Source organism: Octodon degus, unplaced genomic scaffold (genome assembly GCF_000260255.1).
Source record: "Octodon degus isolate 3935 unplaced genomic scaffold, OctDeg1.0 scaffold00020, whole genome shotgun sequence".
Taxonomy (NCBI): Eukaryota; Metazoa; Chordata; class Mammalia; order Rodentia; family Octodontidae; genus Octodon; species Octodon degus.
Genome location: NW_004524596.1, coordinates 704,500 through 721,603, shown reverse-complemented (window position 1 = coordinate 721,603; position 17,104 = coordinate 704,500). Strand labels below are relative to the sequence as shown.

Below are 17,104 nucleotides of genomic sequence, written 5' to 3'. Positions count from 1 at the left end.
GGATTGAACTCAGGCCCTTGCGCTTGCCAGGGAAGCACTTATTCTACTGAGCCATCTCCCTGGCCCCCAACAAAATTCATTTAACTTAGAAAAGGACAGGCTACATTTCAGCCTTGTGCACTACAAGATCCAAGAGAAATTTCAATTACAACCTAGCCCTGAAAATATTTCAATAATATAATAAAAACGAAATAAACCACAAATATCATTTAATATATTAATTTTATCTTTAGAGCTAACAAAAATGGTGTTCATAATCACACAAGTATATTTCTGTGTTTTCTTTTCACGTGCACACATGTGTTTGTTTTGAGTAAGGGTCTCACCGTGTACTCCAGACTGGCCTCAAACTTGAGGCAATCTTCCTGCCTCAGACTCTCATGTACTAGGATTACAGGCATGTGCCAACACATGTGGTATGCATGAAAATAATGAATAGCATGCGTAGTAAATGCACATGAACAAATTCTTGTTGATAACCAGAACAACATATTTAAGTTTTCCTAGTCACTATATTAAAGATACTGAAAAATTACATGATCTAAAAGGCTAAAAAGAAAGTGTTTCCCTGGAAAAATTACATTCTGTTACAAAGTATGAACCATACCTTCGAAGTAGCCTGTTTTAATTTTGCCTGCTCTACCAGGAGTTTATATGATGATCCTTTGTTACTCTGTATTTTTTCTTTTTCCATTTGTTCCACCAAAGCCTTCTGTTTTGCTTTTAGTAGGTTAAGTTGCTATAAAATACAAATAAATAAATCTTAAAATAACAGTGCTCAAAAATGTTACTATTCTCAGAACTGAAACTGATTAGAATGACTCCTTTAAAACGCCATAAAACAATTTTAACTATACTGTTCATATAAAGAAATCACTTCATCATTCTGACTTCAAGACCTATATTCTCATTAAAAATTAGTCAGTTCCTGCTGGGTGTGACGGCACATACCTGTAGTCCCAGTACTCGAAGCTGAGGCAGGAGGATCACTGCAGTTCGAGACCAGCCTGTGCACAAAGTGAGCTCAAGGCCAGCCTGAACTGCATAGCAAGACCCTCTTCCAAAAAGAGAAAAGAGAATTAATCAGTTCTTTACCCCTGAGAGAAAATAACTGTACAATTTTCTTAAACAAGCCAATTAATCGAGTAAACTTTTTTTTTTTTTTTTTTGGTATTTTAGGGAAGGGTCTACAACAGGGGTGTTCAGGATGTTCCTACTAGATCAGACTCGTAGTGATGCATCTGTTTACAGCCTCCCAAGAGCTAGGATTACAGGTGCACACCAACAAACCCAGTTTCAATCCCAGTCTCAACACACCCTGGGTGCAGGGCGGACATGGCAGGCCTGGGGATTGAACCCCTGGCCCCTGCATCTGCCTAAACAAGCACTTTATATGCTGAGCTATTTGGCCAGCCCTTAGAATATTTTTTTATTCAAGGAATTTTAGATTCACAGAGCTCACTTAATAGACATGACCAAATTTCCCATGATGGTGATATTCTACAAAAGTACAGCACTATCAAAACATATACTGACACCCACAAAATTCACCAACTTTGTTCACATTGTTTGCAGTTTTACTTACATTAATTTGTATATGCCCAGGTGTGCTCTCACCTGCATACAATTTTACATGCTTATGCACTAATCTACTAAGAGAGTCAATACTGAATGGTTCTAACATAGGGTTGTTATGCTGTCCTTTTATAACACAAACTCCTAAAGCACCCTCCTATACCCTCTTCCCCATATATAAACCATAGAAATCAATAAGCTTAGCAACAAACTAATAGATCAAAGGAAAGACTGCCCATGAAGACCTTACAAGCTATTAAATGACTTGCCAAAATATCCAGAAAATTACTTTAGAAAGTTATTAGAAAGGTATGGCCTCGATTATAAACTAAAAAACAGCCATATCAGTCTTCCCTAAAAGCATTTCATATGTTTCCAGTACGGACACATAATTTATTATATGAGGGAAATGTTATAAACAAAAAAACCTATGATTACACAGATAAAAAGCATGTTCCTAACTTGAAACTAGCAGGCACATATAATGAAAAACTCAGTAACTATAAATTAAGTATTACTACATTTTGGAATTTTTCAAAATATGGTGAAAATTCTATGATAAACATATGCAATAATTGTGACAACATATCTAAAAAAAAATCACAATTTTAATTACTATACAAATACATGTCTTTCCAAACAATTTGACCATAAGTTGACAACCTGATACCCAATCAATCTGAACAGTGTATTTGCTAGAAATAAAAAAATTCTCTGGAAAAACAATACGACCATAGAATTAAAACTGATGCCTTACTATCAGTTATTCCTTGCATACTCTTTCAGATATTGCTGACTGAATAATGTATGCAAACAAAAAATCAAATAATAAAATTTTATTTGATTATATTCTAGGGTTACACATATTACCTCATATTCTAGGTTGTTTTTCAACCTTATATCCATAATTATATATGCATGAATAAACATGACAGGCATAAAATTAAGTACCCAATACATTTTAGCTTCATTTAAAAAATTACAATTTAGGATTACCTAAAATTAGCTAAAAGTCTGAAAAAGAAGAAATTAAGGAAAATACTTAACATTATTTTTCTTTGAGAAGATTCATTTAGCTCAGAGTTGAAAAAAATGCTCAATGCCTTTAATTCTTTCAGATGGAAAGGTTTTTGTAAAAAAAAAAAAAAAACAAACCTGTTACATTTTCATTAAAACTTTAACATAACCACTGCAAACTAATTACTACACAGAATACGCTAGAGAGCTCTACTCTAGCAATCTAGGGAGAAGTATGATCAGTTTGTAACCCAAAAACTTTTTGGGCAGCATGGAAATGAATTGAATTAAAGAAAAAAGCAGGAGGGCTTTCTGACTACTCAATTAGAATGGGAGCAACACAGATGTAAAGAAGTGAGCACATTTGCTGTGTTTACACACCTGTAATATTTAAATGATGGAACTTAACCAAAAAAAAAGGGATACAGATGAATGTCCATTTTGTATCTGTGTATTCAAAGTGGTTAGGATAGATATATAGTTACACTTTCTTAATGAATAGAGGAATTTGTTCTAATGGTGTTTGTAAATAGGATATCAAGTCCGCCTCTTGTACAGCAAATAACCACTAGGAAGAATGTACACAATGTGTTAATTATTGAAACTATCCTATCAATTTGGTTTGAAACTGTCTCATTGCTATTTGTCTCAATAAAACTATGGGAAAAAAAATTAAATTAAAAAAAGAAGTGAGCGCGCACACACACACACACCCCAAAAAAAAAAAAAAAAAAAAAAACCTACTTTCCCACTAAAAACACTTTTGGGGCTGGGTAGTTAGCTCAGTAGAATTGGCGTTAGAAGCGCAAGGTACTCAGTTCAATCCCTGGTACTGCAAAAAATAAATAAATAAATAAACTACTTTCCCACTAAGAAGTGAACATTTTAAAGAATATCACCAAAAATCTGTACATTAGGTATTGCTGGCCTTTACAAATAGTCTCAAAAACTGTTAATTTCTCTAAACTTCATAGCCCATCAATGTCACAACCAAGATATGATATCTGTCAACCTTCAAAATGATCTCAACTAATAAATCAATAATAATAAATTAATGTTACAACTACTACCTGCTTATGGTGAACAAGCTGTTTTCTGATTTTTCGGGAATACAATCTATCAAGGCTACTGCTGCCCTTGGAGGATCTACTTAAACTCTGAGTGTGCAGATTATTGTTGATAAAACTCCACTGGTTACCTAAAAAGGAAAGAAAAGTTTTACTATTAATACTGTTAAATGCAATTTTAAAATATCTCTCACACCCAGAAAGAAAAAACAATTGTCAAGCATGAAAAAGCAGATATTAAAAAAAAAACTAAAGAAACTACCATAAAATAGCTGTTGGAAGATATGACCTTATAAAAGTTAAATAACTCAAGATTCTATGTGAGTTTAAGATCATAACTCTATCTCTAATCTTTTAATTAGAGTACCAGTCATTCAACAGTGTTTAAGATTAATGTTTGTACAATGAGGCTTCAATAGTGTTACTCAGTTTAACAATAAATAGTTAAAGCATATGTGTTTGCAAATGCACACTGTGTGCGTGTCATTATTTTGCTGAATTCAGGCCAATATCACTTTACCCATCTCAACATATTTACTCATGTTAAATAAATATAAAAATGTATTTCCCGTTCTCTTTTTCAAGTCTTGGTTTATATTCCCTAGCCTCAAAAAACCTCTTCCACTAAAGTTTCCATACTGAACGTAAAAAAAGCTGGACTCTACATATTAGCTGTTCTATTAAAATTTATATTATAATTACATTTATTTTAGCAGATATCTTACTCTTTTACTGAGTAAAATAACCCATAAATGTATTATTTATTTCCTAAAATCTCTACAAACATCAAATTCCCAATACATTAAAAATCCTTCACTTTTTGGGCTGGCGAGATAGTGTATCATACTAACCATATATTCCAAATTGGGGGGGGGGGGGGGGGATGGCTCAGTAGAGTAAACACTTCTCTAGCAAGCGCCAAGGGCCTGAGTTCAATCCCTGGTTCTGCGCCCCCCCCGCCCCCCCCGCAAAAAAAAAAATTCCAAATTGGATATCTGTATCTACACATTTGGTTGCTACCTCAAATCCTCATGAAGTGGAAAATGGGAATGAAAACATTAGATCTTTTTATTTAATCCCTCAACCTATGGACAAAGATTACACCTCAAAGCAATCTGGTAATGCATATATCTATGCATAAACACCATTTGTAGGCCCATGGATATAGTGCAGCAGAAGGCAGCATTTGCCTTGGTTCAGTAGTCAGCAACCCCTTCAGAAAAAGGTTAAAGATAATTTAAAGACAATTAATGGACCTCCACAGTGGTAAAAATGACACATCATACTAAAATATAACATAAAAAACAAGAAATCTTTGTAAATTTCCCTTTCAAAACTCACATTTACACATTTTATTATAAAGTATTTGAATGAGTATGGAGAGAAACCCTTGTGAAACACAAGGTAGTATTCAGCAACTAAAAAGTGATGTTCAGAACAAGAAGTTTGTCCATTAAATATAAATTCTGTCTTTAAACAGCTTCCTGTTAACTCATATTTTACAAAAATTACATACAGCTGGTAACTCCAGGCCACTAGCCAGTTCTGGAACAACTGCAGGGTCACTCAAAATCCCTACCAACATATTATAAACTTCTAATACCTGTCAAAAATCTTTCCCTGTCTTTACCATTCAAAGGTTTCTTTGCAGCTGCAGCTTCATCTTCAACAGTTGCGACATAATCCAGCAACCTGGACACCAGCATAACAACCCAACTGATCATAGGAATATCTAGCACTCCTACATACAGCGCGACAGGAAGACAAATTCAGGTGCTATGGTTCCTAACAAAAAAAAAAAAAAAAAAAAAAAAAAAAAACCATTTTACAAAATCAGCACATACTGCATCACTACTAAGAGTAACATTTACATATAATAAACCTCAGAACTAGCCACTTTGACAATAAATTGAGAAAAATACTGGTTCTAACAAACAGGAGGTGCTTTCTGTTATGAAAATAGAGTAACTGTGTGATTCCCTGTGATAAACACTGATTTATTAACTGCAAAACAAGGTATAAAATTCATAGACAACTGAAATAAAATATCCAATTCAACCTGCAATTCATATTATACCAAACAATGTTTATAAGTTTATTCCTAAAATAATTTTCTTGCTCAAATGAAATTCATCAGTGACCAAAACATTTAATTATGGATCAAAACTTACATAAGGAAGTCTGATTTTAGTCATGTAGTACACAAAAAACATTACAATTTCAAAATCCAAAGTTCAAATCATAAAAAGATAACACGGTTAAAAGTAACAATTACGTAGCAGTCAATCACTCCAAGGCTTCCATATCATAAAGATACTAGTAATATACGCTATAATAAATGCTAACCTATTTCACAGTCAATATTTTATCAAATATTCCATTTTTACTAAGACAGCTGTCTTATATTACTACCTTCTGCTCTTCTATGCATGGGTAACTCTGGCTGAAGAGGTGACAATAAATTATCCAAGAGATTAAGCAAGCTTTCCAATACCCCACTATTACTAAGTGATCGTTGACCAATGCAGGAAAGTAACATGAAGACCCTAAAAAACAAAAGACATACAGAAATAATCAGTGAGAACTAGCATACTGTTATTTTTGTTCAATTTTTAAAATAATTTACATTGAAATTTAATAATTGTTTATTTACCTCTTTAATAAATTGTATCTTAGGGTAAGAAAAATTTGTAGCTAGAGATATTTCAAAATTAACTCTTTCTAGTTATTGGGTATATTTTCTAATGTTATCAACAAAACAAAAAATCAGGCGTTCACTGAAGAATCAGGGAACTTTATTTTAATTGAGGCTCAAAAAGCACATTTAACATATACAGTAACATGATCTGGTAGAGAATACTTTAAAATTTAAATCTATAATCTCCACAAATTCAACCTAATTAAAATGTAGTCTATTTGTATGCAATCTTTAGTACAGCACTACCACCCTTCACTAGCCTTTCCCAAAATCCTACAAGTCGCTATTTCATTTTCTTCATGCTTGGTAACGACATAAACAAGATTTCAAAATCTAGCCAATGACTTTAAAAAGCAGAAGCCACTAATGACAAATTCCAGCATCATTTTCTGACTTACCTATCCTGAGGAAAGATGAGAAGCTGCTCTGAATTATACAATTCCTGTAGAACATTAGAAAGAAACTGACCCCACCATCTTTCACCACCACACAGCTGAACAAGCAGAAGGCCAGTATGTAACCGTATCTTTGGGGTTCCACTGATGCACAAGTGTTTAAAAAGCTCTTCGCAGGCCTGGGCATGAAATGTGCTCTGTAAAACTGCAGGAACAGAGTGCCCTATTACAAGAAAGAAAATAAAATTTCCTATTTAAGTGTATGGTGTCATATCAAAATTGGCATGCCTATATGTGCTTTCTCCTTTGCTATTTATTTACTTTGTAAGTAGAACATTAACCGTTACTTAGGGAAAAAGATTATCAAGTCAATTATATCTCTTTCTACTTAGATTTATCAGATTATGCTGTGAGTTTGTGAGTGTGAATGTATCTGTCTGTCTTAATGATCAAAAATATTTCCTGGCTAGAAAACAATACTTTTAAATGAGGATAGCAATTCATGAAAACTTATTGCAATGAATTTTTAAGCAATATTTAATACATATGAAAACTTATTACCAATGAATTTTTAAGCAATATTTAATACATATTTTGCCAGAACACAAGGATCTGAACATCATAACAAAAAACAAGAAACTCATCAAATATCCTTTTCAGAAAAAAACAAAAGATTGGAAATTTAGCTCAGTGGAAAAGCCTCTGTCTAGCAAGGGTGGAGTATGTATTCAAATACTAGCCCCATTGAAAAACAAAGTAAGGGGGAAAGGGAAATATGTCACTCTAAACAGATTTCATACATAAATACATTAGAAAGGATATCAAAATTTACAATATCCAGAAAACATCAGCAAAGATATTAAAAAACGCAAAAAGATCACAGATATATGATCCAAATCATAGGCATATGATCCAAATACAAACCATTGGAAGAGTGAAGAAGGCTGAGCAAAGTATCCAATAAATATCTGATGATAGTCCGTAACTGCTCTGTGGAAGATGTCTGAATTAAATCTTCTGGATCTGATGTTTCGCTCAATGTCTTACGATTTGCACCTACAGCTACTTTGAGTCTCTGTACTGCATTCTGAGCCAAATTTAGCTGAAGTTGTAGCTGAATACAATCTTGATAAGCAGAGAAAACTCTACTATCTTCCTCAACTGCCTTGTCTGGTTTTCGTAAAAAATACTGTGCATTATTAGCACTGTTGAGAGGAGGAAGATCAATACTTTGCAAAAGAGTTTCCAGACGATGACAAGCTAAGTTGTATCTGTATAAGTTTAAAAAAAAATGTAGTGACTCAAATGTTCTTTTGACATACACATTTGCACACTGAGAATTACATCTCTAAAATATTACAATCCAGCTATTAAAAGAATTAAGTACTAATAAATCAATTAATATATTCACGCCTGAAGCATGGTAGCAGTGTGTTAATACCTTATGTTGGGTTTTTTCTGTACAGTTACAAAATGACATTCAGTGGAATAATATAAGCAAGACATATGAAATACAATCTTAAGTAATATTAAAATGTAGCTTTCTACTAACCTGCACTGTATATCCTCTTGTAGTGCAACCATCATTGCTAAATGCTGATCAATTTCTGGCTGATTAGCAGATTCTCCCTCTCCTTTGAGAGGGTCATGCATTAATTTCAGCTCACTTTCCCACGGCAAGATATAGGTATGACCATAGTAGAACCCTAAAGGGATTTTGGCTCTGGCATTTGTACTACCATAACGTCCAATGACAGTTATCTAAAATGAAAAAATTTTATAAATACATATAGCTGTTAGCAACAATAAAAAATCTAAAAAATACATTTAAACAGCATAGTTATACTATGTCAATATGCCTAAATATTTTTCAGAAACAAAGTAGTATAAATTTACTTTCTTTAAGTTCTTTACCTTCATAAATCTGCACACAGGAGGTGGTATTAAGTCATGAAGAATAAGTGAGTGGGTGCTTATATCAGTTGCCACTACCAAACGCCTTCCATCCACCTCTTCTCCTAATGTCCAAATGTCAATTGATAAGGAAGCCAAGTCCCCACAAGTAGGAATCAAAACATCTGTCAATAATATAGGTCTTCCAAAGTCCAAAGTTACAAATCGCCTGGCTCCTAGGAAAGAGGAACCATTAAAAAGAAAAAACTCCATTAACACAATAAGTACATATATAAGTTAACTGAATAATAATACTTAGAAATTGCTTAAAGCTTCCACATGGAAACATAAAATCAACTTACTAAACTAAAAAAAGGAAAATTAGTAAAAATGACTTCAACAATTCACATACTCCAATCTACATAACCTTAGCTTTAAGTTATAAACTGCCAGATGAAGATTATTACTATGAAAGCAATCAGTTATACACATTAGTTTTATTTTAAAAATTATGTTAGAGGGGTCAGGGAGATGGCTCAGTGGAAAAAGTGCTTCCCTGGCAAGAGTAAGGGCCTGAGTTCAATCCCTGGTTCTACCAAAAAAATAATAAATAAATAAATTTAAAAAATAAAAATTATGTTAGAAAATGTAGTACATACATTAACAATGTACAGTAACAACTTGCCCTTCTTTCCATTAGTGGATATTTTTTCATTTCACAAGACATACTAAAATATTAAAGTATTTTATAGGACCTTAAGTGCTATTATCTTCATGTGGAGCTGCAAGTTGCACTGGATTTACTGTGTAAACTGTAAATTGTGGGTAAGGATATATATAACCAAATTATCACTTAAAGAAGAAAAAAAAAAAAAGATTCAGGAAGTAATCCAAGGAAAATAATTCATTTTAACCAATGTTGGTCCCAGTACCAATACTAGTATACCTTCAGCTCAATACTTGAAAAAAAAAAATGCAGATTTTATTTCATTTTATATGCAAAATATAAAAACAAGTTCATTAGAACAATGTAAGTAGTCAATTAATTTATATAGATTAGCGTTTGAGAAAGTTTTGGAATGAGAAATGGTAAAGTCATTTTTACTAATTTTTTTTTTTTTTTTAAATGGAATCAGGGATTGAGCTCAGGCCCTTGTGCTTACCAGGGAAGCGCTTATTCCACTGAGCCATCTCCCCAGCCCAATTTTCCTTTTGTTAGTAGGATGATTTTATGTTTCCAGAAGGAAGCTTTAAGCAATTTGAGTATATAATTTAGTTAAGTAATAAATTTATATTGGTATGACAAATTAGAAAAATCATAATTCTCTTTTACTTTGCACTAGCATAAGGGGCAGTTGATAACAGACCTGTTGCATTTTACAATGTAGGAAAACAACTTAAAAAAACTTGGAGGAACAATCCTATTTTCAATGGAAAAACAAAAGAAAGGCAATGACCAGAACTAAAACTAAATAGAAGGGCTGGCCAAATATGGTGCAGGGACTAGGGGTTCGATTCCTGGGCCTGCTGTGCAGGCCCCACCCCCAAGGCACACTGAGATGGCAATTGGGACTGGGCATGGTGGTGTGCGCTTGTAATCCCAGCTCTTAGGAGGCTGTAAACAGGCAGATCACTACAAGTCCGTTCTAGTAGCGAAACCCTAAACACCCTGTAGACCCTTTCCTAAAAAATAAAAAAATAAATAAAATAAATAAAACTAAACAGAAACATTATTAAACAACATACATAGCCCCTACTCAAGGGTTTTATATGTTGCCCAAATTCCACTTATAGTTCATATCTAAGACTCCGGAACAAGTTGAACTTCAAATGTTACAAATTCTAAAGTTTACTGCAAGTAATAATTACTTTGGTAGAAGGAACATGCATTGCTGTAATAACAAACCATAGTTTAATGGTTCATATAGTGAATACTGTAAGTATACATGACATATCAACATTTTCCCACCAAGGATTTTGTTGGCTTCTATTGCCGCTGAGACACAATTTTTGTGGTGGTAGCCACCACAAAATCTTCCTGCTATTTGAAGGTGTACTCTAGTGAAAGCATCTATCCTTTGGGAGGCTGACACAGACACATCACACTGATTCAAGACTCGCTTGGGCTACATAGTGAGTTCAAAGCCAGCCTGCATTACAGAACAAGACCCTATAGTTCAAAGCCAGCCTTAATTACAGAGCAAGACTCTAAAGAAAAAAAGACGAGAGACAGACAGATTTACCATAGAATACAAACATAAGACAAACTTAGGAAAAAATTCAACTAAAAGATCATAGATGTTACTACTCTTAGTGACAGTAAACAGTTTTGTTGGCTAGTCTCAAAAAAAAAAAGATTTTATTGTATTAATGCTAATATCAGGAGAATTTCCTTCAAGTGTAATATGCAGCATAATGGTGACTAATTAAAATAAAGGCAGACATTATATAAAGAGGAAAGATTCAGTTAAAGATCAAATTCACTGTAAAAACAGAATTTATTGAACCTGTTCAACAGCACTTTTCCATCCAATACAGAAATCACATAGTTTGAACTTTATATAGTGCTTACTCTTGGCAAAATGTACTTACCCAAGAGCAAATGTGACTAGTCACAATGGAAAATCAAACTGAATGAACTGTAATAAAGGATCAGCAAACAGGGAAGAAATTGCTTTAATAAATTAAACATATACCTGAATGCATTCGCTCTATAATAATGGACTGGTGAGGTGGCGGTTGAAGAAAATGTGAAGCATGAGAAATTGCAAGGGCTAGACCAGAACCAAGTGGATTCTAGAAAAGAAAAGAGTGTAACTTTATATTGCTGTAACTATTGCTATATAAAAACTACTAACCATAATAATAACAGGTTTCATTTCCTCTTGGATATTTAGTATTTTATAAAAGAAAATAATCTAATTTAATATACTGAATTGGCATGATAACATTTTGTCTTAAAACAGTTTACTTCAAAATATTTTCAATGGATAAATCAATGCCCATTTAAAACATAATTTACCATTCTGGACTTGGTAGAATTTTTGTTATGTGCAGCAAGATTGACTGTAGGGGGATCAATGACTGAGCCTGGAAAAAGCTGTGCAAGTTCAGCATTAATCACAACAGAAACTGCTTCATTGGGTGGAGTGAGTGGTGGAGTCATAAAAAGTGGTGTTGTTTTTGGAGTGGGTGGAATAACATCAGATGGATGAATGAAGAATCCAGGGGCAGCCACTGGGTTGGAAGGCACAGAGTTGTGAACAGGACCTACTGCTGATGCTGCTGATGCTGCTGCAGCTGCTGCAGCTGTTGTCTGATGTAACTTGGCTTCCAGCTTTGCTTTCTGTAAAAGAAGTAAAAGTAACACATATAGACTAATCCTGCCTAACTAACTTGTGGTGTATACTACAAGGGCACATGTTATAAAAAGAAACACAATTAGCTAGATCCTGGTTAAAAAAACGAATCAGAATCGGACATAATATTAACAAAACACTGCTCTGATAAATGTACTCCTTAAATACTGAATACACAATTTCCTGTGTATTTCTCGAAGTGGTAAAATGCAAGCAGAACAACTAAATGTAAATAAGGAAGGACCAGGGAGATAGCTCAGTAGAATAAGCACTTGCCTGGCAAGTGTAAGGTCCTGAGTTCAATCCCCCCTATTGAAAAAAAAAAAAAGTAAATAAGGAAACAAAGTTCTGCTCTACACAAAATATTAACAGAAGGTACATTCTCATGTTGACCAACCTGATAAAATTTCTCGACTGAAATTGTCACAGGGTCCTTTAAGCCACAATAAAAATCTATAAAACATCTCTCATTACTGCTAAATTTTAAGTCACACTAATTTAATTGGTCTTTTGAATGCTGTTTTTGGTTCTCTATTCCATGAAAATGGTTAACTGCTAATTATGTTTGATCAAGAGCACTGAAATGGAATGTATAAACAGTATCAAATATATTTCCTCAACTACACAGGAAATAAAATGTAATGCTACAATTTTAACAATATTTAAACATATCACAAAGACTTTACCTCAATTTTTGTTGAAAATGATTACTTCACATTGTTCACCCTATTTTCCTTTATGAAAATAATGATCATTTTACAGTGCTTTTTCAGCTTTTGAAGTTTAGAGACAGCATGAACAAAGAGCCAAATGGTCTCCAACCTGTTGCTGAAGCTTCAAAAGCTGCTGCTGTTTCTCTTGCAGCACCTGTAGCTGTTGCTCGGCTGAAGCCATTGCATGAGAGAGAGACTGCAAAGCTACCTGGGCTGCCGAGCTCAGTGCTGTCGAGGCTTCCCCAGCTGTCCCCGAGGAGAGTCCACCTACTGCAGGAGTAACCCCGAAGGAACTCACTGGCACAAGACAAGGGAAAACAAGAGCAGAGACACCAGGATGAAGAAAAGGCTTCCAAAGAAACAGTCAAAATACACTATTTTGATACTAGAATTCTAGCACGTTCTAATTTAAAAAGAAAACGAATCATAAGAACATAAAAGGAAAATCTAAACAGCAAAAGTATTGATAACATAGGTATTCAAGTTCTAAGAAGATCCATGAATGACTTAAAAAAAAAAGAGCCAGTTTAGTAAGTTAGAAATATTGGGGCTGGTGAGATGGCTCAGTGGTCTGAAGCACCTACTTGGAACAAGCTTAGCAAAAGCACAGGGACCACGGTTCAATCCCCCAGCACCACATGCCAGCCAGCCCCGCCCCCTGGTGGGCTGAGCTGGCCACACACACACATACACATAAATAAATAAAATTTAAAAAAAAAAAAAGAAACATTAAAAAAAAAAAGAAGAAAAAAAAGAAATATTGGGGCCAGGGAGACGGCTCAGTAGAATAAGTGCTTCCCTGGTAAGCACAAGGGCCTGAGTTCAATCCCTGGTTCCGCCAAAGAAAAAAGAATATCCAGTCACTAATTTTGAAATATTTGTGCTATATAAGTTCATTTAATTTTAAAGGGTCATTAAAGATGAGACTCTTAACATCATTTGAAATTAAAAAATAAACTTTCTCCTGAGTACTTAGAATATGGTACATTCCACATAAAGTAAGGTACAGAACACAATACCAACTCATAAACATTATTACCAATAAAGGCTCTAGGAAACCTTGCAAGTTACGATATTACTTTGACTTTCAATATTCAAAAATATGACAAATTTTATTCTATTACATATTTATAGAAATCATTATAGAAGCTGAAATAAAAACTTGATCCCTCAACTTAGGCTAACATGTCAGCCTAAAACAAGAGGTAGTAGTCATGTCTAATAACAGTATTATTTATAACAAGCCTTTACTAGAAAGTTAAACTGGTGTAATAACTGCACAAATTCAGCATGCTTTACCAAATGGCTGCCTTTGACCAATAAACAAGTATATAAGGCAGAGGTCACGATTCCTTTTCTAGTTGATTAAGAACACTTATCCTATAAAGTTGATAGTGGTACAACTGTATTAGAACCAAGGGCTAAATGAAGCCAAGGCCAAAACAGTCATCATGAAACTCATATCAACGTATTAAATCTTTGTGGCATCAAAGTATATTCCAAAAAGTACCAGTTTCAACTATGTTCTTACCCTAGGTATCACATACTGTTAAAAAAAAATCTCACTTTACAGATAATAAAATTAAGGATGAGGAAAGTAAAGTTATGTGCCAATGAACAGTATAAAGAGAAAAAAGTCCAGGCAATCCGGTGACCTATCTTTCTAACATCTAATAAAGGCTGTGTTTCAAAACAGTGAACAGGAAGCTTGGAGACTATAGTCATCTTTCAGCTAATATAATCTTGCCCTAACTTTTAATAAAAATATCCCTGGGGGGAGGGGGATTCAGGATATGTGGAATACAGAGATGATCTCTCAGATATGAATATACTACCTCTGAAAAGACAACAAACTAGTTCCACTGCTTGCTTTATAGGAAGAGAAATGGGTGAAAGATATAAAGGAAATGTTCTTTTCATACCTATGTTTTTGTGGTACAAGGGAATGAATCTAGGGCTCTTCAAACTGAGCTACACCTTTGACCTCTCTTTTTTGTGTGTGTGTGCTCTAGGGAAGGGTCTACAGGGTGTTTAGGGCCTCACTGGATGGGACTCTAGTGATCCGCCTGTTTACAGCCTCCCAAGAGCTGGGATTATAGGCTTGCACCACCACTCCCATTCTCACTCTCAGTCTCAGCATGTCCCAGGGGCAGGGCCTGCATGGCAGGCTGGGGGATTGAACTCCTGGCCCAAGGTGCTTTAATCCACTGAGCTATTTTGCTGGCCCTGGCCTTTCTTAATAAAAAAACTTCTTTTTTTTTTTTTTTTGAGATTGAAACGGAATATTGCTAAACTTCTAATGTGCATGGGTTACAACTTCTGATGCTTCTGCCTTAGCTCCCCAGAGTGCTGAGGTTACAGGCATGTACCAACACACTTGGATAAAATAAGGTTTATATCTTTAGATTTTTTAATTATTCATTTGAAAACATCACTAATTCAAATAAATTTCCTTAAAATTAAATTCTTGTATACTTAATTTCATGACAAAGCCAAGGAGAGAACATTATAAATGAACAAACTGAATAATTTACAATTAAAGTTTTCTTTTCTTTTCTTTTTGGCAGAACCGGGGATTGAACTCAGGCCTTTGCCCTTGCCAGGGAAGTGCTTATTCCACTGAGCCATCTCCCTGGCCCCTACAATTAAAGTTTTCTGAAAGTTCAATTTTTTTGTCATACTATGGTTTTGTTTGTCTTTTTTTAATCTTTGTTTTTTGTTTTCCGTACTAGAGAGCAAACTAGGGACCTTATACTTGCCAGGCAGGCTCTTACGCCACTGAGCTATATTACCAGCCCTTCATAGTATGTTTTTATTTCCATATAATTGTAAAGGCTTTTAAGAAAACAAACTGACTTTGATATACTAGTCTCCTTATTTTTAACAACTCTAATTTAAAATTCTATTCTTACTACATGAGCTAAGAATTTTACTGCCACCACTAAGACAGTATAATTCTGAAAGAACAGTACAATAAAAAAAGCTGATAAATTCTTTCTAAAATCTTTTGTCCAGCTGGCTGGACAGCTTAGCAGATTAAAATGCCTACCTAGGCAGGCAAAGGGGCCAGGGGCTTAATGCCAGGTGAGCCGTGCGAGCCCCACTCCTGGGTGCCGGCCCCAACCCTGGAGTGAGCTGAGACAGTGAATGAGACTGGGCATGGTGGCAGGGGCCTGTAATCCCAGCACTGGGGAGGCTGAAAAAAGGATCACTATGAGTCCCTTCTACATAGTGAGACCCTGCAGACCCTGTACTAAATACACTTTAAAAAAAAAAAAAAAAAAAAAATTGGTCATTCTGGAGCCAAGGGCAAGATTAAGTTTTCCATAGCGTCTCCTGGAAAATTATTTTTACTTCTGTTCAAAGTTATTTTGAATCATTAGTCTGAAAAACAGTATGCACTACTTCCTTATCCTAGTCTTCTCAAAGACATATGCTGGTAACTTTTAAGTGTGTACACAAAAAAGATGGTCCATCATCTGATGATTATTAAAGCTCAGTAATGGAAACAAGGAGTTTGTTTTATTCCTATTTCCATTATGGCCAATATTTTTCAAATTAAAAATTTTCTAAAAATACACACATAAAGATTCAGACAAAGCTGGAGGAATCAGGGGGAAAGCATGCACCTATGACTTGACTTAAAAATATGAAAATATGCTTTTTCTCTAAAATGTCCCTCCTATAGGTTTCCAAGTAACATGACAGCAATGAGATCCTCAGATGTTAAAAACAGATAATTACATATCACTTTGTTTACATTTTGCATGAAATATAAAATTAAAAAAGGGTATATACCAGTAAACGTACTTGCATCATCCCTTTCTATTCTGGTTCCGTCACTAGTTGACACACAAGTGAAGTGCAGCGGCTCCACTTCCAGCAGCCCAGTGAGGGATGTGAAACTGCCCTCAGCAGCTGTGCAGCTACTGACCTTCCCACTTCCTGGTAGAGAAAAAGACAAACTGCTGTATGTGAAGATATTCCTCAAAGAGCAGGTCACTGAAAGCTACAGCTGCTACTCCACAATGAACGAGACTGGACATGCATGAGCCTTACAGTGTCTTAACAATGAACATGGTAGATACCAGCTCCCTTGCTACAAAAGCTCAGTTACATAAAAGCAATCTAACAGCCACTCACAGTAAAAAGAAATGTAAGAAATATTTCCTATGAACAATGAAAAATATTTGGCAAAAATTTAATTTCAAATACAGAAAAAACACCCCAAGAAGTACCTATCTTGCAATCTATTAAGTACAATATATTATGAGCTATCAACGTTATAAATATAAAACAATAAAAATAAGACTAAACATATCCAAACATTAACTAGACTTAGGAGTTTAACCCTGGCAACAAATATAACAACTTCTTTCAGAATGAG

General features: G+C 34.5%; 1 protein-coding gene across 9 annotated transcripts in view; it reads right to left on the bottom strand.

Annotated features, from left to right (window-relative positions):
* The window catches only part of Birc6 (baculoviral IAP repeat containing 6), a 256,628-nt gene that overhangs the window by 132,908 nt on the left and 106,616 nt on the right, over positions 1–17,104 (bottom strand). For 3 of the 9 annotated variants that reach the window (XR_002820364.1, XM_023711251.1, XM_023711255.1), the window contains exons 23-34: positions 16,516–16,662; positions 12,827–13,014; positions 11,668–11,991; positions 11,342–11,441; positions 8,667–8,881; positions 8,305–8,513; positions 7,677–8,023; positions 6,756–6,975; positions 6,072–6,205; positions 5,263–5,400; positions 3,663–3,790; positions 608–739 (exon numbers count right to left, since the gene is read on the bottom strand). Coding sequence is in view for 8 of the 9 variants with exons in the window: in XM_023711251.1 (XP_023567019.1) it covers positions 608–739; positions 3,663–3,790; positions 5,263–5,400; positions 6,072–6,205; positions 6,756–6,975; positions 7,677–8,023; positions 8,305–8,513; positions 8,667–8,881; positions 11,342–11,441; positions 11,668–11,991; positions 12,827–13,014; positions 16,516–16,662 (2,282 nt within the window). In the remaining variant the exon portion in view is untranslated. The remainder of the gene's footprint in view (positions 1–607; positions 740–3,662; positions 3,791–5,262; positions 5,401–6,071; positions 6,206–6,755; positions 6,976–7,676; positions 8,024–8,304; positions 8,514–8,666; positions 8,882–11,341; positions 11,442–11,667; positions 11,992–12,826; positions 13,015–16,515; positions 16,663–17,104) is intronic. The other 6 variants (XM_004627598.2, XM_023711254.1, XM_004627599.2 and 3 more) reach the window with 5 other exon arrangements.